Genomic DNA, 20,949 nt, shown 5'->3' on the forward strand with positions numbered 1-20,949 from the left:
TAGCAATGCTTCAAAGAACAATGACTATATTCTCTAAATAGCTGTGTCATGGGAAGTTCAGTGCTCCACCCTCAAAAATGTACTAAGACTACACTGATCACGACTCATCGGAAAGCAATGGAGAGAAGAGAAAGTAAAGGTGGAAACAGAGCTGTAAACTATACTCTAAAGACGGAGAGAGAGAAAAATAAAACAAGAAATAGCAAAAGGTTGACTCCTTGGAAAAGGAAAACCACGTAGATGGGACCAGCTGTGCTTTGTGTGGTGATAAGAAAAACCAGGAAAAAGAGAGAGAGAGAGTGATGAATGGAGAACGGTGATGATGCCAGGCTGGCTGCTCCTCCACTCCTCTCGCCTCCTCTGTGCGTTCCCACAAAGGAGAATAAAATGTTTAAATTTCATCTGTGGGACGACCTTGACTAGCTGAGAGCGGAATTAAATTTCTGTGGAGAAGAGTGGATGTTCGAGTGGCTAGACTGAAACAGATCATGTACGACATGATTAGAAAATACTGAATAACACCGGGAGGGCCACGATACATAATGGATCACAAGTTGCTTGCTGCCTGCACTGAGCAGTGCATTTCAGACAGGAGCTGAAGGTGAAGGGACGCGAGGCTTTCAAAGGGTGGTTTGTTTGAGCTGAAGAAAAAGTGCGCGTGCACGGCTCCTTGTATGCTGCTAATACTACAAATATGCTTTTCACTTTTTCTTATTCACTCATTTGAGTTTTTGTGAAATTTAATGTGACAATCACAGGGACAAAGATTCAACGCTGCTCGTTTCAGAGAGACTGACGAGCTTTAGCAGCATGAGCCTGGGTCTCATTCCACACTTGAACTGAGGATCTTTTGACTATAAGGTGAACATTTCAAGTGTTCTACCGTGGACTGAACATATTGTAAACTATAGGGTAAAGGTTAATGGATTGCGGACAGTGGAAAGCATTTTAAATATCACTGCTTAGGTACAGCTGCTGGCATTTGTCCTGTGATGCATGTGCCATTGCAATAGTAAGACCCGTCTAAATTGTAAGTCACTGTTATGTAACTTTAACTCCAATCCTCTCCTAAAGCTTTAACCTTAAAATTCAACAAAATAGTAAAAACAAAACTGATTTCATGAGACAAAACTACATTCTTCAGGTTCAAGTCTAAATATTTACATTAATCCACAAGATGTGCTTTAAAAAAGTACCACAAACATCAGGTTTTTTTTTCAAACCGTGACATTAACTGCTTAGCCTGATTGGGCAGTGGGACATCTACTGCCCAACTCATCGCCAATTATGAATGATTTGGAGCTCAAGGCTCATCTGAATTCTTCAGAGTTGTTCGGTTGTGCCCGAACTTTCTTTCTTCGCATGTTTGATATTTGTGACTTACATCAGTAATCGATGATGTTTCAATAAGGTACACACAGCGGTAAATACAGGATTACCTAACATTGACCCGGTTTTACAAATTTCTTCAATTCCCTTTTCTAACCCTCTCTGTGGAATATACAGTAGCACGCAGGACCTCACCCAAACCCTGCACTTTCCCCCTCCTTTTTTGGCCTTTTCAGCACAAATGTCACTGCATTTAAACAGTGCAAACTGATGGCTCCCAACCATATTTGCTCTGCTGCAAGAACGGGCAACTGTTTGCCTTCACACAGGATTTGCTGGCTTTAGCTTTTAGCTAGTCTCCAGGTTTGCCTCAGGCGTAAAAGGCCTGCTGTGTTCACAGAACATTAATGAACACCAATTATCCTACCTACATGATGTTCACAGCTTTATCCTGAACAAAGTGCTATATTTGTACCCTGATTAAGATAATATTAGGCACTGTATGTGGACTAATGTATATGTTAGAGCTGACAGTTTTGCCTCAAGTCTAGAATGTAGAATACATGTAGAAAGAGGTATGAAAACTGCATTTCTGACCCTGTCATAAGTAACAACACCCCTATCCACCCAATCCTGTCTTTCAAAGCTGAAAATGCCCAGAGTTATCAAACCCTAAGCTGAGTCAGACAGACTATTCATTCCCTATGATATCCTTTAGGCTTCCACTTTCGATGAAATAAACCTGTCTTAAATGAGCACTTTGCTGAGCAAAGAAAATGTCTCACAGCTGTCTCATAAACAGCAGATTTAAGGCTGCCTACCCTTCTTATTTGAGTGTGTGGCTGTGTATGCATCCATGTTTCTGTGTGAGCATCTTACTGGAAATCCATGATTGAAAATCTTCACCTGCAGATCTCACAATGTGACTTGGAAAGAAATCCTGCTGCTTGTTCTCCTTCTTAGCAGAGTTCCTTGGATTATTATTCTGAATGCTATCTTCCTGCTATTGATGTACGGTATTATCTTGTGGTACGGATAAGTTTTGTATTGTACTGCGACTGCCAGTGACCAATCACAACTGGTCTGGGAATTTTTCTTTACTCTCACCGTTTTGGGTGCAAAATTCTTTTGAGTGCAGATAAAGACAGCTTACTTTTACCTCCTTTGCTTTTTAACATTTTCTCGCCCCAGCAGGGTTACTCCTCATCATGTCTGAGAGTATCTGCAATTTGATTAGTGACCTCTCTGTGCCAGTAGCATGTTTCTTTGTCTTTATTTTCAGATAATCCTATGGTAATCCTGTTGTACGTAAACTGATATCTGCTGGGCTCTGTGTTTTCTGGTGAGGTGAGTTGTCTGCAACTGTGCTGACAAAGCTTGAAATCAACCAATTTTGTGGCGGAGGAGCCGGACAATCTGTTTCTCATCTTCGACTTCAACTTTAGTTGCAGGAGCAGTTTCACTTCGATAGACTGGACGAGTCGGATGACACTTTTCCTTCTGCTGCTGAATCACACACTCTCTCTAACACACACACACACACTGTGGCTCACATTCGCAGAAACCCACACACGTGCTTTAAGACGTGCGTGCATAAACAAATGCGCACAGACAGAAAGAAACCCTTTGACACGAGTGAAAACAGCTGCATTGGAAAACACGCACGTGAGCGCACACTCACAGGAAGGAGTTAGCAGACATCTGCTCCACGGCTGTCTGTAATCGCCTGGTGACTGAACAAGCAGGAGACATTTATCACCCCCTCCTCAGAGAGGCAGGCGACATCTCCTCCAACACCTCCACCCACACCTCCTCCGATCTGCTGCCTCTGTATCACAGCTGCGACAGTGTTCACCTCCTCTCCGCTGCATCTCCTCTGTCAAATCCATTCTTGGCTCTTTATAATCGCCTCCTCTCACCTTCCTCTCCTGTCATCTTTTCTTTACATTTTTAAGACTCTCCAAGCACGTTTATGGGAGCGCTTCATTTCTTCATAAGGCTCGACCGTTTGTCTTTTTCGTCTAATGACTCCGAGTTTCTCCTCACCTCTTTCACCTTCTCCTCTGCCCTTCCCGCTCTTCTTTTTTTATTCCTCTAAAGGCCGGACTGGCATCATGCTTTACTGTCACTCCCTGACCTTACCTGTCTCTCATAACTAGTAGGTTGGCAGGAGAGTAAAAAGAGGTCACACATATATTGAGCTGAGACTAAGAAATGTTTCTGAGCATCCCTGAACAAAACATCCCTACCAGAAAGCTGCACTTTGACAGTATTTTAGACTTATTGCAGTTTCACATCGTAAATCACGCCGCTTTCTATATCTACATGACACAACAAAGCTTTACCGGTATGTATTGCCAACTCTGCATCGGGTGGTATTACATCGATTTGTCACCACTAAATGTTATATTATTTTCACTAGTTTATTTACAGAGAATATCTATTAATAAGTGTCATAAAACATTCAGTGCAGAAAGAACAAGTACACTGCAAACGGCTGATGTAAGATTGCAGCTCATTATTTAAACTGTGCAGCTGAGCACGGTGAATCCAAACGAACACAACAGCATCACAATAAACGATGAGCAGTAAACTGTAATCACAGGTATCTTGTCAGTGTTCGCGCTGCATTGCCTGCTATGAAAAACTACGTATCAGATGATACAAAAATATGAAGCTTAATCTAGCCTGAAGGGTCAGTTACAGACGCTCTACAATTTGCATGCACACTAAAGCAATGTTATAAAAGTTGTTTTAGGTCCAACTAAGATATTAATGTTATTATCTACAGAAAATATTGCATTCAGTGAATAATTTTATTTTTAAAGACTTCCTTTGATTTTCAGATGGAGCAAACTGTTTTAAAAGAGGAATGTGAGCAAGGGGTCGACACGTGTGACGGTGCATCAAAGGCAAATGGTTTACTTGGCTCACAAGTCAGGTAGGAGAGCGTCTGAGCAGAATCTTGAACGAGTCCTCAAAGAGGTCAGCACCAACTCCGAGGACAGCAGATCATATATTTGGGTTTTTTTCTCTTGTAGGTGTCCCACTGCCCAGATTCTCCCGACCAGTTGTCTCAAAGTGTCATTTGTTGTCAGAGGAAAAAAGTCAACGCTTAACGTTAGAGTGTTAAAGTTTAAATGCAAACCCCTTGTTCATTACAGCTGGCTGTGATGCTTCCATCACCGCTCGTCAGCTTTCTGCTATAAAATGACACATATAGTTCATGTACTTACATCTGACAAAAGTGGTAATTACAGTGATAGCAGAATTACATTTCTCTGCTGAATATTAACGATGGGTTAATGCTTCCATCGTCTTTAAGATCGAGTAAAATAGCAATTTATTGCAGAAAAAAATACATGTTATGTTTTCTCACAAACCTACACAAATGACTCACTGTTCCAGGGGTCATCTGTTCTGAAGATGCACATAAAGGGAATATTACTGCTGCAAAAAACACTCACACTGGAGGAGCAATGTCAGCTTTTTCAGTGTTGATCTGATAATGCTGTGGAGGGGGAAAAGTGTTTTTTTGGGTTACCAATATCTAAAGGCAAACATGTTGAGGAAAGTATCTGCAGAGAACATCCTTTAAAAATCTGTTTATGGCATTTTTTTGTGAGTTCACTATAAGATACCAGGACCAAAATATTAGAGCAGCCTTGACAAAAAACGCATGACTCTAACCAACCTTTGGAGACCTAGCCCCAGAGCTGAACATGTAGAATATTTATAGACGTCTGTAAAGCCTTGGGCTGACTCGTTGTGTGACAGTTCTCTGCAACACATTTGCTTTCTGTGTGTGATTTTCATCTTGACATGGGAACAGTATGAGCACTTTAAGACGAGTTGGTAAACAACGTAGCACGCTACACACATGTTGATAAATGTGCTATATCTGCTAATACAGTGCTGCTGTGTGATGCACCTGCCCTAATCGATGTCTTCTTAATATTGATGCTATTCTAGCACTGATAAAATTATCTGCTGTAAAGCAGCTATCAGTAAAAAGCTAAACTGATATGCATTTTCTGTAATTAATGCAATGCCCATGTTACAAACCTCTTAGAAACTGCAGAGATTGCAGATATATGTAAACACTGTATTAACAGATCAGGTTCTAGATCCCTGAATTTGCCCCGCCCACTGCAGATGAAACTGAAGGCTGTAATTCTGACTGAAAACACAAACTCAGGCAGTGCAGGAGGGATAATGAAGGGGAACAACAACTTCTGGGATAAAATCAGAAGAAAATTGAGAAATTTAAAAAAGGCACCAAAAGGAATAATTTGCAAATCCAGCTATTTTTGTTGTTGTTCACTTAAAAAATTATAATTTAAGATGATTGGTTTGAGCCTGCTGAATGAATTATTAGGCACCTATTTCAATTTCCATTAATGTCCCTCTTTATACATCCGCTACATCGAGCTCATCCTTTCATTTATGTAAGCTGGTCTGTAATTTTGCACTTTTGCAGCATACATTTATGGACAAAAGCCCCATCACGCACCCTGCTATTTGTGCAAGACGGGGTCAATCTGAAGAGCATGCTGAAATCGACTGTAGTGTTGCAACATGAGCAAGTTCATTAAGTTTCCTTCCTCCCATATATTACACAACTGGAAGTAGCATTCCTGCAAAGTGGAAGATTTCAGGGACCACAGCAACTCAGCCATGAAGTGGCAGACTACATAAGGTCACAGAGCGGGTTCACTGAGTGCTGAGGTGCATAGTGCGTAAAAGTCAACAACACACACACACACACATACAAATCAATCAACACAAACACCGTGTGCCATCTATCAGTGCACAGGTAACTGGGAGTGAACGGTGAAGCGCAGCGGGGGCGTCCTTGGACAAAACAAGGGAAAGGAAGAAAAGTGGTTGGATCAAACAGAGGAAATGACTGCAGACAGTTTGAAGCCACTGGGGTGAAATGGTAAGGCGAGACGGACTATCAGTTATGTCTGCAGCGACTTACTGAAAAACAAGCATGTGCAACAAAGAGATGGGTGGCTGACATATGCTAGCATTTTGAGTAATAAAACCAAAAGGAAAGTCATCGATTCGCTGATTGTTAGACCGTAAAGTAGCAGCGCTGTAAGTGCCTCTGGAGAGGGAAGAAATCACATGTGATAGAACAATGCTGCTTATAGTGCAAAGCCACACCTCAGTCTGTATTTCACTCCTTTACAATTGTGGGCAAAAAAGCACAAAGCTCTAATCTGCATGGATGAATCTTCTCCCTCTGCACAGAAGACAGAAGACAAAGCCTGGAAACTGGTAATTATACAAGTACTAGAAGCTTTCCCGTGATTTTGTCCCTTCCTGTTCAATTTGGCAGCAAATATTGATTTAGCTTTAGTCATAATTTGCATTTTTTGAGTTTTAGTCTAGTTTCAGTAAACTAAATATCCAAAATATAATAAGATATAGTTAAATAAAAATGTATTTAACTATAAATTTTAGTGTAATATTTGCCATGAGATTTGAATTGAATTCAAAATCCTGCTCCTCACATACAAGGTCTTACACAACTGGAAGTAGCATTCCTGCAAAGTGGAAGATTTCAGGGACCACAGCAACTCAGCCATGAAGTGGCAGACTACATAAGGTCACAGAGCGGGTTCACTGAGTGCTGAGGTGCATAGTGCGTAAAAGTCAACAACACACACACACACACATACAAATCAATCAACACAAACACCGTGTGCTGGGAGCTTCGTGGCAGCGGTTTCAAAGGCAAAGCATCTCCTGTAGGTGTAATGCATAGCACATAGCACAGAAAGACCACCCACTTCTTTTTAGTGTTTTTAGAAGGATATGTGTTTAAGCACAGCTTTAATTTGACACGTTTATGCAGTAAAAATCAACACTGCTTATATACTGATGCACAAATTCTAAGATCCAGAAGATTAAAAGTATATATAGACAAGGAAAGTGCCAGGAATCAGCGAGGGTTGCATAATTTCTAGGTGGTAACTAAACAGGGCAGGTGGTGCTAATCTAAGGTGTGTGTGCTGTGTGCGGGTGGAGAGGGGGTCACAGAGGTGAGAGCCAGTTCTGAATAATTTCTTCCATGTCTTTTCTACTCTTCCTCACCACTCTCCTCCCCCTCCTCCCTCCTGCCCTGGAGCCAGACTTTCCTGGCTGCTTCTTTGTTAAAATGACAGGTCCTAATAGAATAAATAAGGCACCTATTTTTACCTGGCTCCTGGCAGGGTGATCACACTTACACATACCAGCACACGACACTGCACCGAGGAGGATGGTAAAAACCCAACACCTGATTTGGCGGAGAAGGGGGGCTGCGGTTGAGGTCGTAGTGATTTAGTTGAGAGAGAAAGTGAGGGGAAAGGTGGAGAACACTAGTCGGAGGCAAAGAAGATAGAGAAAAGATTGATGGTGAAAACAATAGCAAAGACATTTAATCTCGTGCAGCACTTCTCACTGTGTGTTTACTGCAGGTACACCTTCACTGGCATCTGAAATTCCTGTCAGTATTCAATATTTTCAATTTGATCTGACATTTAACAATTTAACAAGCTCTATAATGTCACCTTTAGGTGGTTTTGAAGCGTATTCCGTTTTTAATTGCTGCTGGAGTGTTTTGACAGAACTCCAAAGCATCTAATTATTTTGAAGCTGTTTTCGAGCAAACTAGTCCCCACATATTTTCCATGTAACAGGTCACTCAGTGAATGAGACACGAGACAAACTAAATAAGGCTAATCATATTCACATCCACTCTGTGCTTAGACAGCTGCGGTACTGTCCTAATTTCAGGAGTGTTTAAAAGAAGTTCTTGAAATATTTTCTGAGCAAGCCACACAATAGGTAACGATTTTCCTCATTAGTATGGAAGCATATAAGCTTGGGAGACTGGTCTAGAACTTCCTCTATTAGTCATAAAGTTTAAAGTCCGAACCAAATTTTGCAACAAAATAGAAAATATGTGGTTAAGATTTCAAACTTTTTACATCTGCTGCATTTATCCTCAAATTTATAACATAACCTGTGATCAGCCACAACATTTAGGCCCTGATATCTCAAGTGAATGATATTGATCGTCTAGTGACAATTCTATGTCATACTACATGAGATTGTAGGTCACAAGCACCAAAAAGTATCTCTTAAACCTGCACTGGTGGATTTTAGACACAGAAGTAAAACACAGAAATGCTAACATGCTAGAATGTCCAGGGTAGACAGAATAGCACCCAAACGCCAGCCTGACAACAATAAACTGAAAACAAAGCTTTATTTTGTGGGAAACCAAAGTCAAAGTCTTCAAACAGCAACAACAAACTAGAAAGAAAATCAGAGGGGAGACACACAACGGGTGTTGGTTTCCACCACCTCTTATTTGGATTCTCAGCTACTAAGCTTTGCTCGCTCACTAGCCGTTAGCTTGGCCTGTGCAAGTGTTAGCGCTGCCTAAAGGACACCAACCTGCCAACTCTGGAGAGGTGGAGAAAACAGAAACTTTAAAGGCTCCTAACTCAACACATGTTGTCACTGAAATAAATGTTTGTAACATGAAGGGAGCACGATGCTGTTCATGTCTGATCTCTCGTGTGGTAATTGAGGTCATGTGTCTGACAATAGGAAACTCCGATCACAACCTAGTGCAGGCAAGAAAGCGCCATTAATCACCCAGACAAGGCATCATGGCCAAACACATGGAGGCGCACACAGCGACTGACCATGGTTAATGAGCTATGGCAGCGTCTTCACAAACATAACAGATACAGCAGTGACAGTATCGCAATGTGTGTGTGTGTACATTTCTGTCAATGTGTGTTCTTTTCAGGTTCCTGGGTCATAAGAAACAACTGGCGTAAGTCTTCAATTAACTTTACACACCCTGGTACACTATGTGGTTCTTTAACCCTCTGAGCTCCAGTCTGCTGAGCTATAATTCACAGCTGATGCACTGTCGTCTCCAAATATCCTTAAAATAAAGTTCTTTTTTTTTATTAAATTTGTACTCATAATCCACACAGAAGGAGAGGCTGTTTTGAGTACAAACTCAAAAGTTTCCCCTTATATTTCAAACAGCAGTATTTCATTAAGTGGGAAAAATGAGATTTTTTATTTTTTTGCATAAAAATGATATTATAATGATGATATTATACAATCAGAGCATAAACTGCATATGCAGTTTATAAAGAAGAAGAGCTCGGAGCTACACCGACGCATAGATGAGAGGACCGCTGCACACTCGGAAAACTGTTTCTACCCTTAGAAGTCCATTATCTGAAGCCGAATTTCATTTCATGTAGTGAGAAAAACACAACAGCAATTTTTTTCTTTAAATTATGTCGTAACTGATTTCATGTTTCACCATCTAAAAATAACGTAGAAGCAGCTCAAATGCAAGTAGCCAGGATGCAGAAAATGATCCACCAAACTGAATTGGGCACATCTTGTATTTGGAGCAAGGGGTGAGGACATGGATCATCAAACTCTCCTGTGAGCTCATTACTCCCCTCCAAAAGGCCAGGACGTTTCCAAGAAGTCAGGAAGAGATTAAGAAAGATGACTCTGATTTCAAGTTTTTTGCCAATGAAATCAATTTCTTTTCCTGGAAGCAGATGGTCCCGGGCCAGACCAAAACTGTTAGCCCTCTTAGATTGAATCATTTCAGTACTTCACAGCACAGCACAATCATTGTGCTCCCATTTGACAGGAATAATAGATTCTGGGTGGATTTTGCACGAGTTCAGACAATTGGATTTTCATTCCCACATGGACTAAATCAGATGGTTTTATGTTGTTTCAACATGGCAGCTCATGACCACAGATGCAGCGGTAGCACTTTTAAAGAAAAGCAAATCATAATTAGAAATGAAAACTACTACTGGGGAATGTTGCTATTTAAAATATTTATTGTTACTCTGTTATAAATATCAAGAATTTTAACATTAATTAATACAATACATTATTTAAAGGTTGTCAATATCTGCTATGTATTCACGCGTAAGCATAAATCTGACGATAATCAATCGTCGTGAAAAAATAACACGGACTACACGAGTCATTTAGCAGCGTCGGCAACTGGCCTGTCAGATACTGTTAGAAAATGAAGAGTAATCCTCTTTTCCTGATGGCAGAAAAACCCAGTTATTTGATGCCATCTATCAGCGCACAGGTAACTGGGAGTGAACGATGAAGCGCAGCGGGGGCGTCCTTGGACAAAACAAGGGAAAGGAAGAAAAGTGGTTGGATCAAACAGAGGAAATGACTGCAGACAGTTTGAAGCCACTGGGGTGAAATGGTAAGGCGAGACGGACTATCAGTTATGTCTGCAGCGACTTACTGAAAAACAAGCATGTGCAACAAAGAGATGGGTGGCTGACATATGCTAGCATTTTGAGTAATAAAACCAAAAGGAAAGTCATCGATTCGCTGATTGTTAGACCGTAAAGTAGCAGCGCTGTAAGTGCCTCTGGAGAGGGAAGAAATCACATGTGATAGAACAATGCTGCTTATAGTGCAAAGCCACACCTCAGTCTGTATTTCACTCCTTTACAATTGTGGGCAAAAAAGCACAAAGCTCTAATCTGCATGGATGAATCTTCTCCCTCTGCACAGAAGACAGAAGACAAAGCCTGGAAACTGGTAATTATACAAGTACTAGAAGCTTTCCCGTGATTTTGTCCCTTCCTGTTCAATTTGGCAGCAAATATTGATTTAGCTTTAGTCATAATTTGCATTTTTTGAGTTTTAGTCTAGTTTCAGTAAACTAAATATCCAAAATATAATAAGATATAGTTAAATAAAAATGTATTTAACTATAAATTTTAGTGTAATATTTGCCATGAGATTTGAATTGAATTCAAAATCCTGCTCCTCACATACAAGGTCTTAAATAATCAGGCCCAATTTTATCTTAATGACCTTGTAGTACCATATCACCCCATTGGAGCACTAGGCAGATGGCCCCGCCCCTCCCTGAGCCTGGTTCTGCCGGAGGTTTCTTCCTGTTAAAAGGGAGTTTTTCATTCCCACTGTTGCCAAAGTGCTTGCTCACAGGGGGTCATATGATTGTTGGGTTTTTCTCTGCATGTGTTATTGTAGGGTCTACCTTACAATATAAAGCACCTTGAAGCGACTGTTGTTGTGATTTGCCGCTGTATAAATAAAAGTGAATTGATTTGAATAGATGTGCATGTTGTGTTGTTTTAAAAAGTGTGAAAAATACTAAAAATGAAGCTACAGTCTATCAGTAGAGTCTAAAACTGGCTGTTGGTTTCTAACAGTTGTTTTGCCCCAGTCAGTAATTCATTCAGCATTCAGTTTCCATGCATTCACTCTGTTTCAGAACTTGTCACGTCCACTTTCCAACACACTTTTTCCCCTTAGTCCTGTCTCCTGAAATGTTCCAACCCTTCCTGATTGTACTCAGCTAATGATCCTGCACTGCCTGCTCCTAACCATGTGCCAGGTTTCTTTGTTTTTATGCCTGTATTTAGCATGTTGCCTCAGCCTGCTCTCAATATGTTTGTTGAACAAAAATATCAAAGATTGTAGCCAAGTCCTAATGCCATGCTCTTATTTCTGTGTTTGCATGGTTTATAGGAAAAAGTGTGGCAATTCAAATCCTGTTAAAGACAAACCTAAACAATACTGAAGGGGCATTTCCATAAAACGGTGTGAGAAGATGAAGAAGGATAAAAAAAGACTGCCTTCCTGGAAGACTTACAGTTCTCTACAACCAGTTACGACCAACAAAGAAGCTGAGGCTTTGTTAGAAGAGGTCCCATGTGAGGCTCAAGTGTTTCTCCTGGCAAGCATTTAATGTGCAGCTGAAAGAAGATCAAGGGTTCTACACTTCTAAATTTGTAACATAATCATCCTGTCCACCCCCCACAGGCACCCACATATGCACACACACATACACACGTTTCGATGTATTTTGTGAAAGTGACAATTCAGAAATTTACCAGCGTTCCAGCGTTTTTGTCTTTATTTAAAACTATCATTTGATATGACAACAACAGTGTGTGAGTGTGTATCCATACCTTTGCTTATGTCCTGGTACTCCAACCACAGCTGCCTCTGTACCTGTTTGTTGGGGTACCAGATGGTACAGGACTCCTGGAAGCCATACACTGCCTCCTGCACGTAGTGGTTCCCAAACTCCCTGAGGATGGAGACAAAGTCGCTCCGCTGTGTGGCTCCATCCAGAGAATGAATTGCGGAGCTGAAGGCTGGAAAAAATACGTAGATGTTACAAAAGAACAAAGAAACAGGGATGTCATATTTGCTACGCTACAGCACATCTTCTGCTCAATCCTTAATAGTCATCTTGATAAGCTTCCTTAATGAAAATCCTGCATATTCTCAGAGGACATAACATATATACTGGGTAGTTTTTTCAGTTTATTATATTGTAAGTATTTGTATTCGACCTTGAGTTTGTTTTAATTTTGGTCTTTTGCTACTTTGTCAGGCACTGGGATAATCATTAGTTGCTAAACATTAGCATTTTTATACCATCCATCCATCCATCCATTATACAAAATACTAAAATACTTAAAGGTCAGTGTTGGGATGGTGCAGACATTAGCACAGGCAACGTAATGTATCAGCAAGCCAGTCACTAAAACCATTAAAAGTAAGTATAAACAGAGGTGATATAATTTACAATATTGTGCAAAAGTCTTGAGCAATTTATTGAAACTTCTAAAAACATACTTCCAGTATAAAAACAGAATATACGGTAAAAATAAAGGATATACAATTCTAGCAAGCTTGGAAGTCAGGACTTGGTGTGACCGCCTTTGTTCTTCAACAGAGCCTGAACTCTCCTAGGCAAACTCAGTGTGGAGCACCAGTGTGTTACGCATAAAGGCAGGCTGCAAGTGGAAAGTTGGAAAGTGGTAACAGGAAAAAGCAAGAATCAGGGAATTTGGAATTCTGACAGTCAATGCGAGTTTAAAAAATGTCCATATACATTGTTACCATGATAACCCTTATTATGTGATAAGTTAAGTTTAAAATATTCAAATTGTGGTTATAACAAGATCATGGCTATGTGATTACTGGCAGCTACAGTTTTTTCTAAGTTTCTATTTTTTGCCATTTTTAATCCACGTTTGTCTCACTTATTTAACATCACAAACTATTTAAAATTACAGTGGGTGAAGCAGGAGTGTCTGTCAGGTGTCTGGCACCAAATGTCTTAAAAGGGTTTAGTGAACTTCTGAGCCAGCTGCTTACTATTCATGAACCCTTTTAACCAAACAGTGCTGATTATCCACAGTGTCCTCACACGGACATGAGAGCCCTGCCTCACTTCCAACTGGTCACATATGGATGCTCGGTCTGGAGCAACTGACGCACGTTTGAATGCACTAGGTACCCTTCACAGTCATTTATCAACATGCAGAGTGGGCTTATTGGAAACCAAACCATGACATTTCCTAAACCTAACCTAGTGATTTTGGTGCCTGAAACTAACCAAACAGTGTGTAACAACACATCTCCCACACAAAGCCTGCAGTGTCCTGATAACCAGTCAGTATTAACACTGCAGCATGGGAGACAAAACTGTACACTTATTTAAGCTGTGAGCATGAACGCATTCAAACAGAATACAGAATATATGTTTCAAATTTGTCACTTTGAACTGCAACTTTGTCTTTATTTTTATATTTGCAGTGTTTTCTTGGGTGTGAATCCTTGTATTGGTAACTATGGAAGTAAAGGTAGATGTTAAAACATAAGTACAGAGTCGCTGTGAAACAGAAACAGCAGCTACACACAAATTTGTCTAAGCTTTGGTAATATTGGTAATTATTCAAGCTATTCATAGTATAGATTTGTTATAGCAGCAAAGTGCCTGATTGCATTGACATTTTTTTGACATGTGTTATCCATATTTCAGATTAAATAGTCTGTTTTAACAATAGAAATAATCAAGGCTTAGATATATTCACCATGCAGAATTTTAGAAAGTAGTATGTTTTTGAACAAACTATGTTTTGTCAGTTCCTCTGTGATCCACTGCTCAAAACAACAGTCAAGAATGAATGTGATCAAATTTAAAATTCCTTTTTTATCATAAAGAAACTGGCACATATCACAAGGTCTTTGGACCCTGGAGCAGCTCACAACTTTTACGGGTTAATTCAAAAACTGCTACTAAAAAAAAGTGAAAATCAAAAGCTATGACTAACTCAATTCAATTCAGTTTTATTTACACAGCACCAAATCACAACAAAAGTCGCCTCAGGGCGCTTTATATTGTAATACATACAGAGAAAACCCAACAATCATATGACCCCCTATGAACAAGCACTTTGGCGACAGTGGGAAGGAAAAACTCCCTTTTAACAGGAAGAAACCTCCAGCAGATCCAAGCTCAGGGAGGGGCGGGGCCATCTGCTGCGACCGGTTGGGGAGAGAGAAGGAAGACAGGATAAAGACATGCTGTGGAAGAGAGCCTCCTACTTCTAATATAGTTTATGTGTTTTGTGTTTTGACAATAAGTCATTAAGCAACCAACCGGTCTTGTTTTTATTTAAATGCTGGGTAAGACTGATTACTTGTGTTACCTTTAACCTAATTTTAAATAGAAAATGTATCATTCTTTGATGTTCTACAGGAACTTATCACAAATCAGGCTGTTTCTCTTTTTTAAAAGTGCCATCATCCACAATAAAAAACCCTCTGAGTTAATGGTGCTTTTCTTTTCCCTTAGAGTAACTGAAACTCTCTTGGAGGCTTTTGGTACTCGATCTTAAACTGGAATGACAGGTTCTTACCCAAAGTGTCAAAGAACTACTAAAGAACTGCCGACTATAAATACAATCTAAATTCTAAATGAGCTGTTACAATGACTCTGTAGTTTTTGGTGATGAGTTAAATGCTAATGCTCTTATTTTAGTGATTTCACACTGGGTTAATGGTGACTGGTAAAAAGGAAAGCATGAAATGACCATGTGTTTACTGAAATTCCCACTCATTAAAAACTGGAAAACAAATCTGCAAAAGCAGTTTTATCATTATGATTTCCAGGAGAAGCCGTATCAATATGTCAGCAATCATGCTCATCATTACGGTGGAAATTGTGAAGTACAGGCTGTGAGGCTCCTGAACTCTCTGCCCCCCTCTCACGGACAATAACCATATCCAACTTCTTAATAGCAATGAACTGGTCTGCATTGGTGCATCATATCTTTATTCTCTTCCCCCTCCTGCCCCCCCCCTCTTTCTTAAATAGATAACTATCATATCTGATATCATATCTCACAGTACAATAATATTGAATGGGTTGCATTGTTGTATTTTGTCATGTTTCTCAGGTCTTTGTCTGAATTTCTACGAACATTATTGCTAAGGATTGTCTTATTGCATTGGAGTCACACTGGGTTAAATATGTACACTTGGGTTTTAAGGGGTATTTATTATTTTCTTCTTTTTTTGGGGTTGTATGGAAGCCCCAAACGCAATTTCATTGTTCTTGACAATGACAATAAATAAATACTAAATACTAAATGCTCACTCACTCTTACTTCTTCTCTAAAATTAAATTAGGAGCCCACTGAAGTGCGAGCCAGAGAACGCAGTGAGGATGAGCGATGAGGGCTCTGCTATCAGATGTAAAAATCAGTACCCTCACCCCTCCGGTGGCTGTTGAAATATGATGAGCTAAAGAGGGAAATGGGAGTAAAAAAAGATGGAGGCTGTTGAGTCGCTTCTGAGTGAAGAGAAAATAGAAAGTGTATCCTCAGCAGAAGTGGCAGCCACTTTCAAACCACAGCAGCACCATTGGAAATGCATTAGAGGTGCCGTGGCTGTATTTACAGTGGGGTGCCTTCACTTATCAGAGGGGAAACTATTTATGATAGATCTATGAATAATGCATGCACTTAAAGCATGACAAAAATCCAAATTATCAAATGATCCTCCTGTTGGCCAGGCAGAAAGATTGAAGTCAATATTTAAATATTTACTTTACCCTTAAACGCACTGCCAACAAAACAACTACAGCGATACAGGGTGGTAAAGATAAAAGAGAGACACCGATTATATGTGTTTATTTTTAGTTATTTTTTTATTTATACAGCTAGTGTTGAAAAACCCATCAGGGTTTCAGTATAATCCCTGACGTGACAGCGAATAGGAGCAGCCTTCAGTGAAAGTATTGCTTGACTAAGTACCTATCCACAGTTATCTTACTCTATGAAGTTTGCATGGCAGGCACTGTCAGGATGACTCGATCTTACTATGGCAGCGAAGCGGTTTGATATATGACAGACTATTAGAGAGACAGAGAAAAAGACAAGCACAATTCTAATTGCATGCATATGTCTGTATACTGACCTCCTTTCTGGGTACCCATCAAATCAGCCAGCTACAGTAGATCTTAATTAGTATTTAATAATAATAACTAATAATAGTCATATTTGAACGTGACATCCAGTTTTTAATTGAAGCTTTAACATCAAACCACAACTGCCTCAAGAAACATCTGAGCTTTAAAATATGATCATGTGAGGAAATGAGTGAGAAACAAATGCAGCGTTGGGTGTAATTTATTAAAAAGTAACACATTTCTGAGGTTGTAGCCATTACTGTTACAAAATAAGTTATGACAACACAGTATTCTTTTTCAAAACTACACTAATTTGTATAAGCTACAATTAAGTTAAGTGCTTGCTGAAGCTATATCGGTTATATAAGCTACATTAATTGAAACTTTTTCCTTTGTTACAAACTTGTATGTATTTATACCTCAAACTACAGCTGGGCAATAAAACGATACAAATAATTATTATGAAAAAACGTTTCCTGATAGCAATATGAAACATGGCTAATATAAGGCTGACAGAGCTGATGCTATCCATGTTTGGATCAAGACCGTGAAACCCCGACGAGTGCCACACCGAACCAGGCATGTGGTTGGAACAGAGTTAGAGCCATATCAGTTTCAATCTTTTTTTGTCCCTACAATTAAAAAAAGTATGTTTCTATCGAAAAACTAGACTTTTCATTTTTTATATTAGGAGCTCGTGTTTTTTCTTTGAAACTGTAGATTTCCAGTGCACACTTGAGGCTTTTGCCTGTTGTGAATTAAGATTTTGGTGTATGACACATTACCATGTTGTTTATTATTATTGTTGTTATTATTATTATTATATTTTAATATTCTTTATTTAAAACACAGCCGCACACTGTTAAAGTACATGTACAACTTGACAAACAATTTTGGTTTAAGCAATATTTGGACCAAAATGAACCTGACATGTTCACATTTAGGAGTGAAAAAACCTTTAAGCTTGACAGAAAAAGTCTTTTGATTTCTATCGTGACATATATCATTCTCGACTGATATGACAATAACGTTATCGTGATAAGAATTGTTTCTATATCGCCCTCAATGTGACGCCAGGTGCAAACTTTATTTATACAGCTAGATTTTGTGGGAAGTAGCTTTAATGTCACAGATGACAACAGACCTAAAAAGCTATTGTCAATGAGCTTGGGTTTGCTTTTGCACAGCTGACGGTGTGTCTCATCAGACTTTAATCTTCACTTATCACACTGTGACATTCCAACCTCTCTCCTCCTACAATGAATAAAACTGTTTAACGTGTCTATTCCTTCGGGCTCTGCTGGTTATGTGATTTCATTTTCTCGGGCTATGAGGCATTAACCTCACCTTAAACTTTAGCACCCCATTATCAGGCCTGACTCTGCGTGCTCGTACAAAGGCCACCGTTTTATGTGAACTGTTACCAACCTTTGCTGTTACTGCTAGAAAAACATGTTTACGCCGTTTTATTCGGATTTAGTTTGGACCGGTGCATTCGGCCTCTAGATATTACTCGATATTCAATTAGCTGCAAGTTTTTTCAGCTGATCAAGAACTTGAGGTTGTAATTACATTTATATTTTCTGGTTGTGCTTTCTGAGTCGCTTGTTAGTTTGCACCCTTTTAAAATTAACACTTTGTATCTAATTAGGTACTTAATTAAAAGGAACTCGCCCCTCATTCATTTATTTTCTTCAAGCAGTGCGGCGGAACAGCTCCGCCACGATCAGCCAATAACTGACTGTTTTTAACTTTGCAACATGGGTTTCATGTTATATAAAGGACGCAACTGAAACCATATGATGCTACTTTGGTCTAAAAAATTCAACAATGACATGAGATATTTAGACCTCATTGTGCTCAGTGTGCTTTTCTTGATGGATACTGGGACTGTGTTGTTGTGTTGAACTTTTTGTGTTTGTTACAGGAGATACACATATATAAAAATTAGGGGTGCAACGATACTCGTATCGATATTGAACCGTTCGATACAGTGCTTTCGGTTCGGTACCCCTATGTATCAACAATTTTATCAACTTTTCTTCTGACGATGCTGTCTGTGTTGAGCGCTCAGTGGATCTGCGTTCGACTACTCCGCCTAGGCTGCACTGTTGAGCGCAGATCCACTGAGTGCAGCGCAAGCTAGCAAGACAGAAGCTAAGCTCCTTGCAACATGGCAAGCTGAATCTCTCCCACCCTCATTCAGATCTGGCGTTTGGAACTATCTTGGTGCTCATGTGACGTATGACCCTGAAGGTAAGCGCGTCATGGACAAAAGTAAAACAGTATGTCAGATGTGCCACGCAATGCTCAATTTGTGGGAACTAGTGTGTTAGCGCAGTTAGCTTGTTAACGTGTTGACGCCGTCCAGCCCCATGCACGGGGCGATCGGCGGTAGCTCGTTAACGGAGATTTGCCTTGTTGTGGCGTTAACGTCGTTTCAGATTAAAGCTGACAGCACTAGTGGGAACACAACGAATATGACTGCACGGTTACGCCGACATCGTGTCCAGTCAGTGTCTGTGTCTGTCCTGGTCCCACGTCCCTGTTCCCTCTGTTGCAGTGCCTGCGTGTGAGTCTGTGTCTTTAGTTCAGTCTGTGTTATGTTTCCTGTTTTATTTTGAAGGTCCATGTCTGATGTTAATGTATCTGGTTTTGCTTCCCCTTGTCTCATTAGGCCTGATTTGCCCCAGCTGTGTTTCCCTCCTGTTACCCATTCCCTGATTGCTCCCTCTGTGTATTTAAGCCCTGTGTTTCTCTGTGTCCGTGTTGTGATCTACCCTCGTTTATGCTGTGTGTTCTGTCTGCCTGCTCATGTAAGTTTATTTGGATTTTTGTTACGTTTTGACATCTAGCAATAAAAGCTGAGTTTTGAAATATACTTTTGCGTGCCGTGAGTCTGCACTTTGGGTCCTATTCCTGCCTGCACACAGCGACACCTGACAGATAGATTTTTTTTTTTTATTATTATTATTATTTTGTTGTTTCAGCAACATTAAATTAACCCTCTGATGCATAGTGGTCACTGGAGTGGACAGCTACTAAAACGTACATATCTCTTTAATGCATTGGTTTCTATGGTGGAACTGCATATTAGCCTTTAGAGTGCTCTCTGCTGCCATGCTCCATTGAGGTCAATTCAGTGTTCAGTTAGTGCAACTGCAAGTAAATTTCTTCTGAATCAAAGATGGCAGACAAACTGTCACCCCTGCCGACCACTGCTGGCATATCCTGTCAATCCTTCTATGCTAAAAGAGCCCAACAGGTAAAAAAAATATGATGATATGCAGTAACATCTAGGGAAGGATATTATCTGTTTGGAATAAGAAATTGTTATGTCTAATATGTAGAAAACTACGATTAACCATGTGTCCACTGTAGTGGACATCATGCATTACCCACTATATTTTTTTAACATAAGTCATAAATTGTCTCACTGTTTTTTGGGACTGTTTTGGTTATAAGTAAGCATATAATTGTTACATTTATAAGCTACTCATTTAAAATGTATATTTCTGTGCAGATCAGCTGTAGTTTGAGTTACTATAATAATTATTTTATCATATTTTGTAGACTTCAAATGCAGCAAAGAATAAGGCAGCGTACAGAATAGTCCAGGAAATTCCATCCAGCTCCAGTGATGATGATTTCATTGATGAGTGCAGTGATGATGAGTTCAGTGATAAGTCCAGTGATGATGAGAGTGGCTGCCAGAGCAGAACAGAGACATAGGAACTACGGACAGCCTAGGTGTGATGAACACAGAAGTGTTTGGAGATGCAGAGACTAAGATGTCAGTTTGTGTTTTCTTCCAGCATGCTACTAAGGGCTTGGTAATACTGTCCTGCATCGTTATAGAACTGTGTAGACTCAAAAATGTTTCTCTTGTTGGAGATAGTTTGCCATATTCAGGTGTAGGATTCACAGCTAGGACTGTTGATTGGTTTTGTTATTTACGTCTAAACATTGGGGCCTTATGAGTTGAAAGTTCCAAAAAAATTGCTGAGATGTTTTTCAAAGGATACAAGCAAACAAGTGTTTGTATATTTACAATAGAACACAAGGTAATTAATTTTTATAGTAAATTCACAGTATTTCATGCTAAGTGCTCAGGCGCATGTAGTCCACTGGAGTGGACAAGTTTATAACTTTATAAAAAAACATATTTTTGGGAAAAAAAGAGTTGAACATTTTTTTTCATGTCCTGAGAAGAATAAAAGCACTTAAGAAAAAAATCTTGACCAAGGCTTTCATAATTCATGCATCAGAGGGTTAAACTGTACTTTTGA

The 20,949-nt window shown here is 39.7% G+C and overlaps 1 protein-coding gene across 2 annotated transcripts in view; it reads right to left on the bottom strand.

The window, feature by feature from the left end:
- astn1 (astrotactin 1) overlaps positions 1–20,949 on the bottom strand; it is a 518,487-nt gene that overhangs the window by 161,130 nt on the left and 336,408 nt on the right. For both annotated transcript variants that reach the window (XM_080907209.1, XM_080907208.1), the window contains exon 17: positions 12,360–12,548. In XM_080907209.1, the coding sequence (XP_080763335.1) occupies positions 12,360–12,548 (189 nt within the window). The remainder of the gene's footprint in view (positions 1–12,359; positions 12,549–20,949) is intronic.

The sequence above is a fragment of the Rhamphochromis sp. 'chilingali' genome (genome assembly GCF_963969265.1).
Source record: "Rhamphochromis sp. 'chilingali' genome assembly, chromosome: 16".
In the NCBI taxonomy this organism is placed as follows: Eukaryota; Metazoa; Chordata; class Actinopteri; order Cichliformes; family Cichlidae; genus Rhamphochromis; species Rhamphochromis sp. 'chilingali'.